The sequence below is a fragment of the Myotis lucifugus genome, unplaced genomic scaffold (genome assembly GCF_000147115.1).
Source record: "Myotis lucifugus unplaced genomic scaffold, Myoluc2.0 scaffold_1, whole genome shotgun sequence".
Classification (NCBI taxonomy): Eukaryota; Metazoa; Chordata; class Mammalia; order Chiroptera; family Vespertilionidae; genus Myotis; species Myotis lucifugus.
In genome coordinates this window covers 834,834-849,004 of record NW_005871049.1, presented here as the reverse complement: position 1 = coordinate 849,004, position 14,171 = coordinate 834,834, and the positions used below count along the sequence as shown (strand labels likewise).

Below are 14,171 nucleotides of genomic sequence, written 5' to 3'. Positions count from 1 at the left end.
TTTGAATGATGACAGCTTTTGTACTTCAGTTTTTTCTTCCCATAGGTATGGAAATATCAAAGCAAAAATCAAAACCAAAAAAACGAAACGGCGTCAACTAAGAAAGAGATCTCCTAAGAACTCGAGATTTATTTCATGATTTATTAACTCTCGCAGGTTATGTGGAAGTGCTGGTGATACCTACCGGAGCACGAAGAATCAAGGTGGTGGAGGAGAAGCCGGCACACAGCTATTTAGGTAACCAGGGTGACAGACACAGAGCCCATCCACGGACGAGCCGGCTCCCTGCCCTGGGAGTTCGATTATGACGAGGATGTCAATCTGGTTCTAGTTATATGTGTGGATTTCCCAGGAAGCACCTTTTGTCGTATCAAGTAGAAGTTTCTTTCAAGGACTCCCCAGGAGCAAAAGCAATCTGGTTGTCTGTATGTTTGGGAGGGGTATGAATTGCTTCCACATGTTAGTTCATGTTAAAAAAACAACAACACACTCATTGGAGGATTTGGGTATGTTTTATTTCATAGGTATGCATTTGTATAAAACATTTCATAAGTATATTTATTTCATATACATACACACATATACACGTATTTATATTTCTTGCATAAGTAAGTGCATATATTTCTGTGTGTATGTGTAATGATTACTTTTGAATTAGGAAATCTTGTGGGATGCTTTAAAAAATCTCTATATACTGAAAGGACTTAATAGTTTAATGGGAAATAATGCCCTTTTTTGCCTCACCTATGTAGAGAGTATTTAAAATTTTTAATTATTACTTATGGAAAGAATTCTATGAGCTATTTTAATTAGGCCAATTAAAAATGATTTTTATTTAATGGTTTTTAAATATATGAAAGAAAATAGTAAATTGTCAAAATACATATTGGCTTGTATGTTCAAATTTCAAACTAAGTCATATGAAGTGATCTTTTATAGTCGTGGCATCACAGGTAGAGAAATCTGATATGATTAGGTCTGACAAAAACCATAATATTCTCCCCAAATTTAAACATTGTATTTATAATATCTTTTTAAAAAGGCTGCCTATTTTTTCTTAACAAAAAATGTCCTCATTATTCTTTTTCAAATAAGAAGTATCCTAATAGGGAAACACTTTGTACATGATTTTAAAAATCCAATATTATGTGATTGTTTGCATTCTACAATTTTGAAAATTACCTACACTCGGATTGAATTATTTTTCTTATTAGGGTTTGCTTTCTAAGAGTAGGGAGGTTTGAGGAAAGGGGACAGTAAAATAAATCCTTTGTCATGTGACACACTCATTAGTTTGTTTTTACTAATACTTAAATTTTACCACCTATGATTTTAAAATGCATTTTAAATGCAAGTAAATCATCCCAAATGTCCAAATTCAGATTAAAGCTCTAATAACCAGTTTTTGGTGACACTGTGAAAACTAGACACTTTCAAAATATTCATTCAATAGTAGACCTCTGGCTATTACACTGGGGAATATGTGTGTGTGTTTTCCCAAGCTGGAAAGGAATATAGATGTCTCAAGTGGAGTTATCTCAAATTCTACAAAACCACATTGTATTATGATTTTTAAGAACCTGAAAATGTGGCTAAATACATAAGCCATTTTACAAATGGGAAATTTCCGTGCTCTCTCTGATTCCTTCCTTCCCAGGCTCTTCAACCAATCCAGGCTTGTTTCTGTCTCCACTCTACAGTAACTGCCTTGGTCAAGGTCAGCAAATGCCTTCCATATCGACAGCCCAATGGTCACATGTGTTTGACCAATAAACAGCATCAAACACTGTTGACCTTCCCTCAGTTCATTAAATACTTTCTTCTTTTGGCTTCTAGGACCCTTACTGGTTTCTTTTGTAGGATTCTCGACCTCTGCGTGCTTTCCAAATGTTTCTATCCTGTGGGCTCAAGCCAGGGCCCCGCTCTCTCCTCTGCTATATTGTCTCCCTAGGAAATCCCATCTAGCTCCATTGCTTTCCATGTTTATTTGATGCAGGTTATCAAATGTCTCCTAGGCACCTCAGAAATAATATGTATAAATCAAAAATGTTATTTCCATTCCCTGCTGAAACCTCTTTCTCCTTTGGTTTTCCCCACTGTAGTAAATGTCACCCTATTAGTATTTTATGACTTCTGTAACAATGATCACAAACTTGTAGGTTTCAAAAAACAAAACAAAATGTATTCTCTCACAGTTCTGGAGGCCATAATTAGTTTCAATGGACCAATATTGAAGGTGGCTGCAAAGCATGCTCTCTCTGAAGATTAGGGAACATCCTTGACCCTTCTAGCTTCAGATAACTATCAGCATTCTTTTGCTTGTGATAATATCTGCCTCCCTAGTGTCAGTGCCTTCTCTTCTTTTCCTGTGTTTAAACCGCCCTCTTCCTACCTCTTATAAGAATACATGTTGATTGCATTTCAGGCCCATTTGGACAATATCCCCATCTCAAGACCCTTAACCTGATCATATCTGCAAAGTTTGCTTATTTGCCATGTAAGGTAGCATTCTAGGTTCCAGGGATTCAGACATAGATAACTTTATTCCCTTCACTAACACTTTTTTTAAAGAATATTTTTTTATTGATTTCAGAGAGAGAGAGAGAGAGAGAGAGAGAGAGAGAGAGAGAGAGAGAAACATCAGTGATGAGAGAGAATCACTGATCGGCTGCTTCCTGTATGCCCCCCACTGGGGATCAAGCCTGCAATCCAGGCAGGTACCTTGACCGGGAATTGAACTGTGACCTCCTGGTTCATAGGATGTCACTCAACCACTGAGCCACAGCGCCCAGGCACACTAACACTTTTTCAAAAAAATGTGGTAAAATACACATAAAATTTACCATCTTAACTTTGCTGAGTGTACAGTTCACTGGCATTGAGTACATTCACTTTGTTGGCTACCACCACTATCCATCTCCTGAAGTCTTTTTGTCTTGCAAAACTAAACTCTATCCATTAAATGATAACTTCCCATTCCCCCACCTCTCATCCCCTGCTAACCACCATTAAGTTTTCTATCTCAATGAATTTTGCCACTCTACATACCTCATATATGTGGAATGATACAGGAAGTGTCCTTTTATGACTGACATATCACTTAGAGGAGTGTCCTCAAAATTTATCCATGCTATAGCAGGTGTCAGAGTTCCCTTCATTTTTAAGGCTGAATAATATTCCATTCTTTATATATATCACATTTTGCTTATTCATTCCTTCATCCATGGATACTTGGGTTGCTTCTATGTTTTAGCTGTTGTGACTAATGCTGCCATGAACATGGATGTACAAGTCTTTCTTCAAGATCCTGCTTTTCATTCTTTTGAGCATCTACCCAGAAGTAGAATTGCTGAGGCATATGGTAATTCTATTTTTAATTGTTTTGAGAAACTGCCACACACCATTTTCTATTTCACCAATAGTATGCAATGGGTTCTAGTTTCTCTGTTTCCTCACCAGTGCTTGTTGCTTTCTGTTTATTTTAATAGTGGCCATCCTAAATGGGTGTGAGGTGATATCTCAAGGTGGTTTTGATTTACATTTCTCTAATAATTACATATGCTGAGAATTGTTGGCCGTTTGCATGTATTATTTGGAAAAATGTCTATTTTAGCTCTTTTCCCATTTTTAAATTAGGTTGTGTGGTTTTTTGTTGTTTTTGTTGTTGATGATGATTTTTAGGAGTTCTCTATATGTTCTGGATATGAATCCCTTATCAGATATCTGATTTACAAATATTTTCTCCCATTCTTTGGGTTTTATTCTGTTAATATTGTCTTTTGGTGCACAAAAGTTTATTTATATGCAATTATTTTTAATTTTCATGAAGTTTAATTCATCTCCTTTCTTTTATTACCTGTGCCTTTGGTGCCATATCCAAGAAATCACTGCCAAATTTAGTGTCATGAAGCTTTTGCCTTATATTTTCTTCTAAGAGTTTTATAGTTTTAGGTCTTACATTTAGATCTTTGATCCATTTTGAATTAATTTTTGTATATGGTGTTAGTTAAAGGTCCAACTTCATTGTTCTGTATGTAGTTACTCAATTTTCCCAGCATCCCTGGATGAAAGACTGTCCTTTCTCCACTGAATGATCTTGGCACCATTGTCAAAAGTCATTTGGCTATGGTTTACTTCTGGGATCTGTATTCTATTCCATTGGTCTGTATGTCTGCTTTTATGCCAGTAGCACACTGTTTTTGATTAGTGTAGCTTTCTAGTAAGTTTTGAAATCAGGAAGTGAGAGTCTCCAGCTTTGTTCCTCCTTTTCAAGATTGTTTTGGCTATTTAGACTCTCTTGAGATTCCATATGAATTTTAGGACAGTTTTTTTAAATTTCTGCAAAAAAGAAAAAGCCATTGAGATTTTGAAAAAGATTGCATTGAATTTGTAGGTTACTTTGGATAATATTAACATTTTAGCAATATTAAGTCTTACAATCCATTGACTTGGACTGGGTTTCCATGTATGTCTTCTTTAATTTCTTTCAACAGTGTTTTTTAGTTTTCATTGCATAAGTCTTTCACCTCCTTGGTTAATTTCCAAGTTTTTTTTCTTTTTGATGCTATTGTAAATAGGATTGTTTTCTTAATTTCATTTTCTGAGTGTTCATTGTTAGTGTATAGAAATGCAACTGCTTTTGTGTGTTGACTTTATACCGTTTCTTTGCTGAATTCATTTATTAGTTCTGACAGCTTTTTTAAAAATATAAAATCTTTAGGGTTTTCTACATATCAGAGCATATCATTTGTGAAGATAAATAATTTTACTTCTTTTTTTCTGATTTGGATGTTTTGTGCTCCTGGATTTGGTTTTCTAGTATTTTGTTGAGGAATTTTACATCAATGTTCACTAGGGAAATTGGTCTGTAGTTTCATTTCTGTTTGTTTTGTTTTTGTCTGGCATTGGTATCAGAAAACTACTGGCCTTGTAGAATGAGTTAGGAAATCTTCCCTGCACTTCAGTTCTTTGGAAAATTTAAGGATTGGTGTTAGTTCTTCTTTAAATGTTTGGTAAAATTTACCAATGAAGCCATAAAGTCCAGGGCTTTTCTTGATTGGGATATTTTGATTACTGATTCAGTCTGCTTACTAGTTAATAGGTATATTTAGGATTTCTGTTTCTTTGTGATTCAGTCTTGGTAGGTTTTGTGTTTATAGGAATCTGTTCATTTCATATTCAATTTGTTAGCATACAATTGTTCATGGTATTTTTATAGTCCTTTGTATTTCTGTAACATCAGTTGTAATGTTCTCACATTTCTGATTATTTAGTTGTCTTTTTTTTATTATTTAGTCCATCTAGCTTAAAGGTTTGTCAAATTTGTTGATCTTTTCAAAGAACCAACTTCTGGTTTTGTTGATTTTCTCAATTATTTTTCTATTCTTTATTTCACGTATTCCTGCTCTAATCTTTATTATTTTCTTTCTGCTGGGTAGTTTTCTAGTTTCATAAGTTCTAAAGTTAGGTTATTAACTTGAGGTCTTTTTATTTTCTTTCTGTAAGTGCTTATGATTATTAATTTCCTCCAATCATACTGCTTTCACTATGTCCCATCAGTTTCTGGATGTTACATTTTCATTTCTATTTGTCTTAAGATATTTCTGAATTTCCCTGTGATTTCTTCTTTGATACATTGGTGTTTGAGTATGTTGTTTCATTTCCATAAATTTGTAGAATTCCAATTTTCCTTCTGATGTTGATTTCTAACTTCATCCCACTGTGGTCAGAGAAGATGCTTTGTATGATACCTATCCTTTAGGACAGTGGTCGGCAAACTGGCCCCTTGAGTGTGGCTCTTCCACAAAATACCACATGCGGGCGTGCACGTACAGTGCGATTGAAACTTCGTGGCCCATGCCACGAGGCCAAAGAGCTGCATGTGGCTCGCAAGCCGCGGTTTGCCCTCCCCTGCTGGCCATCTTGTGGCAGCCATCTTGTGTCCATATGGGGGTGGCCATCTTGTGTGTTGGAGTGACGGTCAATTTGCATATTACCTCTTATTAGATAGAATTTCTTTATTGATTTCAGAGAGGAAGGAACAGGGAGAGAGAGATAGAAACATCAATGATGAGAGAGAATCACTGATCGGTTGCCTCCTGCACACCCCCTACTGGGGATCGAGTCCGCAATCCAGGCATGTGCCCTTGGCCGAAATCGAACCTGGAACCCTTCAGTCTGCAGGCCAACACTCTATCCACTAAGCCATACCAGCTAGGGCCCATTGTTAGTTCTTGAAGGCAGGGATCATTTTGCTCATGACCATATCTACAGTAGCTAAAACAGAGTCTGGCACACAGGAAGTAGTAAAGACTTTCTGAGTGAACTTCAATTAAGAAAAGATGCTTCACATTTGTATAGTGATTAGTATGAACCAGTGCATTAAATATATCCATTACATAAATCCTCACAATAACTCTATGAAGTGTATACCATCAATTTCCCAATTTTAAAAATCAGACAATAAAGGAATAGAGTTTACGTTTCTTTTCCAAGGTTACACAGCTAAAAGACTATGATCCTAGACTTAAACCCAAGCAATCAATGTGGCCATAGTGTCAGGTTTCTAATCAATGTGGCCATAGTGTCAGGTTCCTACTCTCTCCTTTTTACTTTTTCTTTACATATATATATATATATATATATATATATATATATATAATTGACTTCAGAGAGGAAGGGAGAGGGAGAGAGATAGAAACATCAATGATGAGAGAGAATCATTGATCAGCTGCCTCCTACATGCCTCCTACTGGGTATTGAGCCTGCAAACCCAGCATATGCCCTGACTGGGAATCTAACTGTGACTTTCTGGTTCATAGGTCAACTCTCAACCTTTGAGCCATACCAGCATATCTGCATTTTTATTAGAGATTTTTAAAAAATATTATAATTGTGCCCTGAATATATATGAAAATTCCAGGGTTGGGGGGGAATGTAATTATACTGGCCATAGTACAAATCTAGGCCAAAAAGACTTCTCACAATATTTAATAGACTTTATGAGAAATATAAGGAAATACTTTACCTTTTTGGGAAAATCATTATTTTTAATCACTTTAGCATTATTTGAATTATATCCATTTGTAGAGTGTAATAGCCATTATTTGCAGTGTTGAGAGTTTTCTGTCAACATATTTATTTTCAAGGTAAAAATAATAGATATTTTTTTCATAAATCTGAAAATTTGTATGTTTATTTTGATCTAAAACATATTATTTGCTAGAAATTAAAATTGGTGAGGTGAAAATTAAATAATTAATAGATTGCTTATAATAATATGAATATAAACACCAGAAAAATTCCTCAATGGACCAGAAAAACCTTAACAGATAGTGAACAATTTAATTAATTTAAATCAAAAAATGCAAATGACAAATAAGCAAATGAAAAATATCTTTAACCTCCATAGTAATGAAACAAGAGTTGTTTTTTTTTTTAATCCAGATTATTCAAAATTTAATTCCTAAAATTTCTCCTCACCCATGTCTTGGCTAGAGAAAGGTGCTTCCAAGAAGGTGTTCAGAAATGGGTGCTCTAGTCACTGTTACGGAAGCATAAATTGATGCAACCTTTATGAAAAACAATTTAAAATTCTTTTTCAAAATCTATTCGTGTGCAATTTATTTGGCTCTGTAATTCCAAATCTGGGGATCCTTCCAAGGGAAATATTCAGATGTACACATAACTAGTGTACAGTATATTAATCTGAGCATTATTTACAATATAAAAAACTTGAAAAACCTCAAACATTCAATAAGAGATTAGCTTAAATAATATTTAGGAAGATTATTGGCTTAAGTTATCAAATATTTTCATAGAATTATGACCTAAAAGTCTTTGATTAACATGTAAATGACTCTTGAAAGAGAATTCAGTTATATGGAGGAGTCTAAAATTTTTAATTTAAAAATTAAATCATTTGGCAAAAAAAAGTCTTTAATTTAAAATGGTAATCATGACATCTCACTTCCATGGCATGAATCTTATTTAAATAGTAACAGAGATTAGTTCAAAAAAGAAATAGAGGAAAAGAATGTAGGTAAACAAAGTTACTCTGTAAAATCCCATACAAAGGGTAGCTGTGTATGGGGGAGAATTAGCATTTATCTCCCATTTTTGTACACAGCAAATCACAAACTAGGCATGTAAAAAGGCCTTGAGTTCTGTTTTTAAGACCAACATATTATTTTTGAAATTTCTTGTAATGAATATAACCCTGTCATTTTAAAAAATCCTCATCCAAGGATATGCTTTATGTTGATTTGAGAGAGAGGAAAAGAGAAAGAGAGAGACATTGATGAGAGAGAAACGTTGATCGGTGCCTCCTGCATGCACCCTCACTTGGATGGAATCCATAACCTTTTACTGTATGGGACGATGCTCCAGCCAACTGAGCCATCTGGCCAGGGCTAACCCTGTCATTTTGATCTATTAGTTAACATGCTATTTAATGACATTTCTTTACTGACACACTTTCAGGAGTAGCATGGGAAATATGGAGGATGTAAAAGATGCCATGTCAGCCCTCACATTCTTTGTGGTATCATTGCATAGACAACACAGATGCACAGAGCCTTAAAATAATAACACATTAAAGAATAAATGACTAAGGACCAAAATAAGGGTTCCAGACATCAAATGTCCAGTGACGTTGGAGGTCAAGACAAATATGGCCACACAGTTGGGACAGTTTCAGGAGAGAAGCAGAGCTTGTGGCATTTGCTACGATTTCGAACTTTCCCAGTGAGGACAGGCCTCATGTTTTAGTCGGGAAGTTGACCCATTGGTTTAGAAATGAATGAAATACTTTCAGTGAACTCATGTGAAGTGGATATTGATTAACGCTGCTTCTTGATTAATTCTCATAATATTTTTGAACCTCTTTATAGCTCTCCGAGACACTGGAAAACAGTCTATCAATAGTGACTGGAAGATTGAACACTCTGGAGCCTTCACCTTAGCTGGAACTACTGTTCATTACATAAGAAGAGGCCTCTGGGAGAAGATCTCTGCCAAAGGTCCTACTACATCACCTTTGCACCTCCTGGTATGAGGGGAAAAGTCGATACCATTGCTTAATCAGCTCCCTGTGGCAAAGGACATCCCCACCGTGCCTTCTCTAACCTTTTTTTTTCACAATATGAGATGTCAGGTAGACATTAAAGTCATTTAAGAGGTGGATTTTTTAGGGATTTTAAAAATGTGTTTTCCATTGTGATATATAAAAACGGAAATTATTATAAGAGGAACAAAATTTTATAGGGCCCCACGGACTCAAAGTAGAGGTGAATTACAGGCAACGAAGAACCTTTTTTCCCTAAAAGCATACATTTACTAACCAGAGTGGATGTCTGTGAAGAGAGAGCCATAATATGGTAAATCCCAGCGCTGTATGCATCCATGAAATAGGCCTTGTCTGATCTCTATGAAATGCCTTTGATAAGATGGTACTGTTTCTGGGGAAAAGATTGGGTACATTTATCAAATAGTGCTTACAATTACTCTATTCTGTTTTCTTACTAGGTTAATTGATCCCTGTAAAGAATTCTGGAAATTGGAATGTTTGGGATAAGTTTTTTTTACCATGTAATAAAAGACTAGACTTGAGGCAGGACAGAGTTTGAAGTGAAAGAAGCAGGACAGTGGTTTCTGCGCCCAACCAATGGCAAGTTAAAATGCCCTTTTTGACCTTCATCACTGCAGTCAGTGCTAACGGCTTAGGAGCCAGAGGGCTGACGGCACAGCTGGCGTGTTTTCTGTCCTAGCGACAAAGCCTAAAATTCAGACACTTCAACACCTCTTTAAGTCCACACGTAAAAACAACTTTAAAACACGATCAGCCGACTCTTTATTTGGAGTGTGGCATGCCACATTATTTAATATCGCCACACAATTTAAGTGGAATTTTTCTTCAATTGGAGACATCTGTGTTGCCAATCTAGGAGCTAGAGGTTCAAATTGTGTATCGGCCCATTTGCTTTTCCTACTTTCATGTGCCTGCAAAGCCTCCGGGGTTCTTGTTCAAATGTACAGTCTGACTCAGTAGGTCTGGAGAGGAACCTGAGATATACATTTCTAATCAGCTCCCAGGCAATGCCACCACTGCTAAGTCCACGGACCACATTTAAAACAACAATGTTTTCTAGAACTGCAATCAATAGGTTTTACCAACACAGATAAAGGGAGCAAGGAGAGTTAGGTGCATGGGGACCTTCTGTTCCAAATCTTGACGGTGATGATGATGATGATGATGATGACGATGATGATTCATTTAGCACTGAGTCAGACACTGTCCAAAGTGCTTTATGTTCCTTATGGCATTTAATCGTCATGGTAACCCTGTATAATATGTATTATTATTACTCCATTTTACTGAACAACGAAGTATTAGAGAAGTTAAGTGATGTGCACAGTGTCTCCCAATAACTTATTTGGTTAAGAACGAGCCAGGTATTAACCTACTATGCTGGCCCTCCTGACACGAAGCTTAGATCTAAGCTGTACACCAGAGAGCCTTGGATCGTAAGTGTATGTATACTTTGAATAATTATTTGTTCATCTCCCCACAATTTCTTTGGATCCTGTTATTTCATTTGAAGGGGAAACTTCACTCTGTGCCATGAGCCATCTGGAGAGAGGGGAGGGGGCTGACTAAACAAACATACATACTCAATATCGGGCTCTTTCCATAACTTATTTATTTATTTATTTATTTATTTATTTATTTATTTATTTATTACAGTTGACATACAATATTAATTAGTTTCAAGTGTACAGCGTAGTGATTAGACATTTATAAACCTTACAAAGTGCTCATCCAGAAGTCACTTAAAAATGACATTTCCAACAACCAATATTTTTAATGATTGGATTACAGGAAATGCCTGCCTTATATGAATGTAACCTACATTTTTATGGAAAAAGACCGAAGCTCTCTTACTGAGCCCCTAATTCAAAAATCTTAAAACAGTTGACGTGAGACCTCAGTGCTGGGCAGAGGGAGTTTCCTTGCTGCAGAATTCTTAATCTGACTGGTAATTACCAAGGTTTTTCCTGGAAGCATGAAACATAATTAAAGTCAGTGAACTATGTCTAAAAGAAGGCATCTATGTGACCTGGATTTATTCCGTAATCCAAGGGAAACTGCACTTCTAAGATATTTGTCTTTAATGACTATTACAGATTGAAAGCCAGTACTGCATTTTGAAAGGCAATACCTTCTGCCATGTTTCAGTCTGTGCCCCTCAACTGTAACACGGTCACACTTTCCTTCTTGCAAAAGTGTGCTGCCAACTTCAAATGCTTTCAGAAGGAGCTGATGGCTTTATAGCCAAGGTCTCTGTTTCAAATGGCATTATTTATTCAAGGACAATCTAAAGTCATATTAATGAAAATATAGGTTTTTAGGAAAAATAGACATGTTTTTATTTAATTAAATAAGTTGGCAAGTAGCTATTATTTATAAGTTCATTTTATCAACCAAAGAACTTGTATGCTTATATTCATAACCCATGGACACAGACAATAGGGCTGTGAAGGCCTGGGGTGGGGGACGGGGCAGGCTAGAAAGGGTCACTGGGAAGGAGACATATATAATACTTTCAACAATGAAAATTTTAAATAAATAAATAAAATAATGAAACACAGGCCAACTAAAATAAACAAACAAATAAATAAATAATAAAAGATATGTAATAACCAGACTCATCAAGAAAAAGAGAGGACCCAAATAAATAAAATCAGAAATGAAAGAGGAGAAGTAATAACTGACACCATAGAGATACAACAAATTATAAAAAAAATTATTCTGAGCCCTGGCCAGGTAGCTCAGTTGGTTAGAGCGTCATCCTGATACACCAAGGTTGCTGCTTTGATCCCTGGTCAGGATATATCAAAGACTCAACCAATAATGCATAAGTTAGTGCAACAAATCAATCTTTCCCTCTCTCTCCCTATCTCTCTCTAAAATCAATTAAAAAAAATATTTTAAAACTATATGGCAGTAAATTGGACAGTCTGGAAGAAATGGATAAGTTCCTAGAAACATACACTCTTCCAAAACAGAATTAAGAAGAAACAGAATATAAGCAGACTGATTACAACTAATAAAATTGAAGTAGTAGCCAAAAACCCCCAGCAAACAAAAGTCATCCTGGACAGGATGACTTCACAGGTAAACTTTACCAAACATCCAAAGAACTTACACTAATCCTTCTCAAACTATTCTAAAAATCTTAAGAGGACGGAAGACCTCCAAGCTCATGTTATAAGGCCAGCATTATCCTAATTCCAAAATCAGAAAGAAGAAAATTATAGGGCAATATGCCTGATGAATATAGATGTTAAAATCCCCAACAAAATATTAGCAAACCGAATCCAGCAAAGGTTAAAATGATCGTACAACAAGTGGGCTTTATTCCAGGGATGCATGGTTGGTACAATTTCTGCAAATCAGTTAACATGATATGCCATATAAACAAAATGAAGGATAAAAACCATGTGATCATGTCAATAGATGCAGAAAAAAGTATTTAACAAAATCTAGCACCCATACATGATACAAACACTCAGAAAAGTGGGAATAGAGGGAACATACCTCAACATAATAAAGGCTATATATGACAAACTCACAGCTAACATCACACTCAATAGGGAAAAACTAAAAACATTTCCCTTAAGATCAGGAACAAGCCAGTGTTTTTAGCACTCTTATTCAACATAGCACTGGAAGTCCTAGCCACAGTAATCAGATAAGAAATAAAAGGCATCCAAATTGGAAAGGAAGAAGTAAACTGTTATTATTTGCAGATAATGTGATACTATATATAGAGAACCCTAAAGACTCCACCAAAAACCAACTAGAACCAATAAACAAAGTGAGTAACTAGCAGTTTACAAAATTAATACTCAGAAATCAGTTGCATTTTTATATAGCGATAATGAACTATCAAGAGAAACTAAGAAAACAATGCCATTTATAATTGAATGAAAAAAATTTAAAATACCTATGAATAAGCTTAACCAAGGATATAAAAGACACTCAGAAAATTATAGGACATTGAAGAAAGAAGTCAAAGAATATACTAATAAATAGAAGCATATACCATGCTCATGGGTAGAAAGAATTAACACCATTAAAATGTCCAACTACCTCAATAATACTGTAATAACTATATATGATGCCAGGTGGATACTGGAGATATCAGGGGGATCACTTTGTAAAGTATGTGATTGTCTAACTACTATGTTGTACACCTGAAACTAATATAAAATAATATTGAATGCAAACTGTGATTGAAAAGAAAATAAATATTTTTTTGAAATGTTAAATAAATGTCCATACCACCCAAAGTACTCTATAGATTCAACTCAATTCCTATCAACATACCAGTGGTATATTTCACAGAACTAGAAAAAGTAATCTAAAAATTTGTATGGAAAGACCCTAAATAGTGACAGAAATCTAGAAAAAGAACAAAGTGAGATGTATCACACTACCTGATATCAAACTATATTGCAAGGCTATAGTAATTAAAACAGCATGGTACAGGCATAAAAACAGACACATGGATCAATGAACCAAGCAGAGAGCCCAGAAATCAACCTACACCTATACTTTCAATCAATTTATGATAAAGGAAGCAAGAACATTCAAAGGGGCAAAGACAGTCTATTCAATAAATAATTCTGGGAAAATTGGATAGATACAAAAAATGAAACTAGACCAAATTATACCATATACAAGAATAAACTCAAAATGGATTACAGACTGAAATTTAAGAACTGAAACCGTAAGACTCCTGGAAGAAAATATAGGCAGTAAAATCTCAGCTTGTTCTCTTAGCAGTATTTTTTCTGACACATCTTCTCAGGCAAGGGAAACAGAAGAAAAAAAATGGGACTACATGAAACTAAAAAATTTTTGCACACAAAGGGAAACCATCAACAAAACGAAAAGACAACCCACTGGATGAGAGGAGATTTTTGCCAATGATAACATCCAATCAAGGGTTAAGATACAAAATTTATGAAGAACTCAGGCAACACCAGAAAAACAATCAATCCAATTAAAAAGTGAACAGAGGGTCTGAGTAGTCACTTCTCCAGAGAGGACATACAGATTGCCAATAGATATATGAAAGGATGCCCAAGACCGTGAACCCTCAGAG

General features: G+C 35.4%; 1 protein-coding gene across 1 annotated transcript in view; it reads left to right on the top strand.

Annotated features, from left to right (window-relative positions):
* The window catches only part of ADAMTS19 (ADAM metallopeptidase with thrombospondin type 1 motif 19), a 164,822-nt gene that overhangs the window by 112,179 nt on the left and 38,472 nt on the right, over nt 1–14,171 (top strand). The window contains exons 14-15 of the mRNA XM_006081588.1: nt 157–237; nt 8,892–9,049. Of these exons, the coding sequence (XP_006081650.1) occupies nt 157–237; nt 8,892–9,049 (239 nt within the window). The remainder of the gene's footprint in view (nt 1–156; nt 238–8,891; nt 9,050–14,171) is intronic.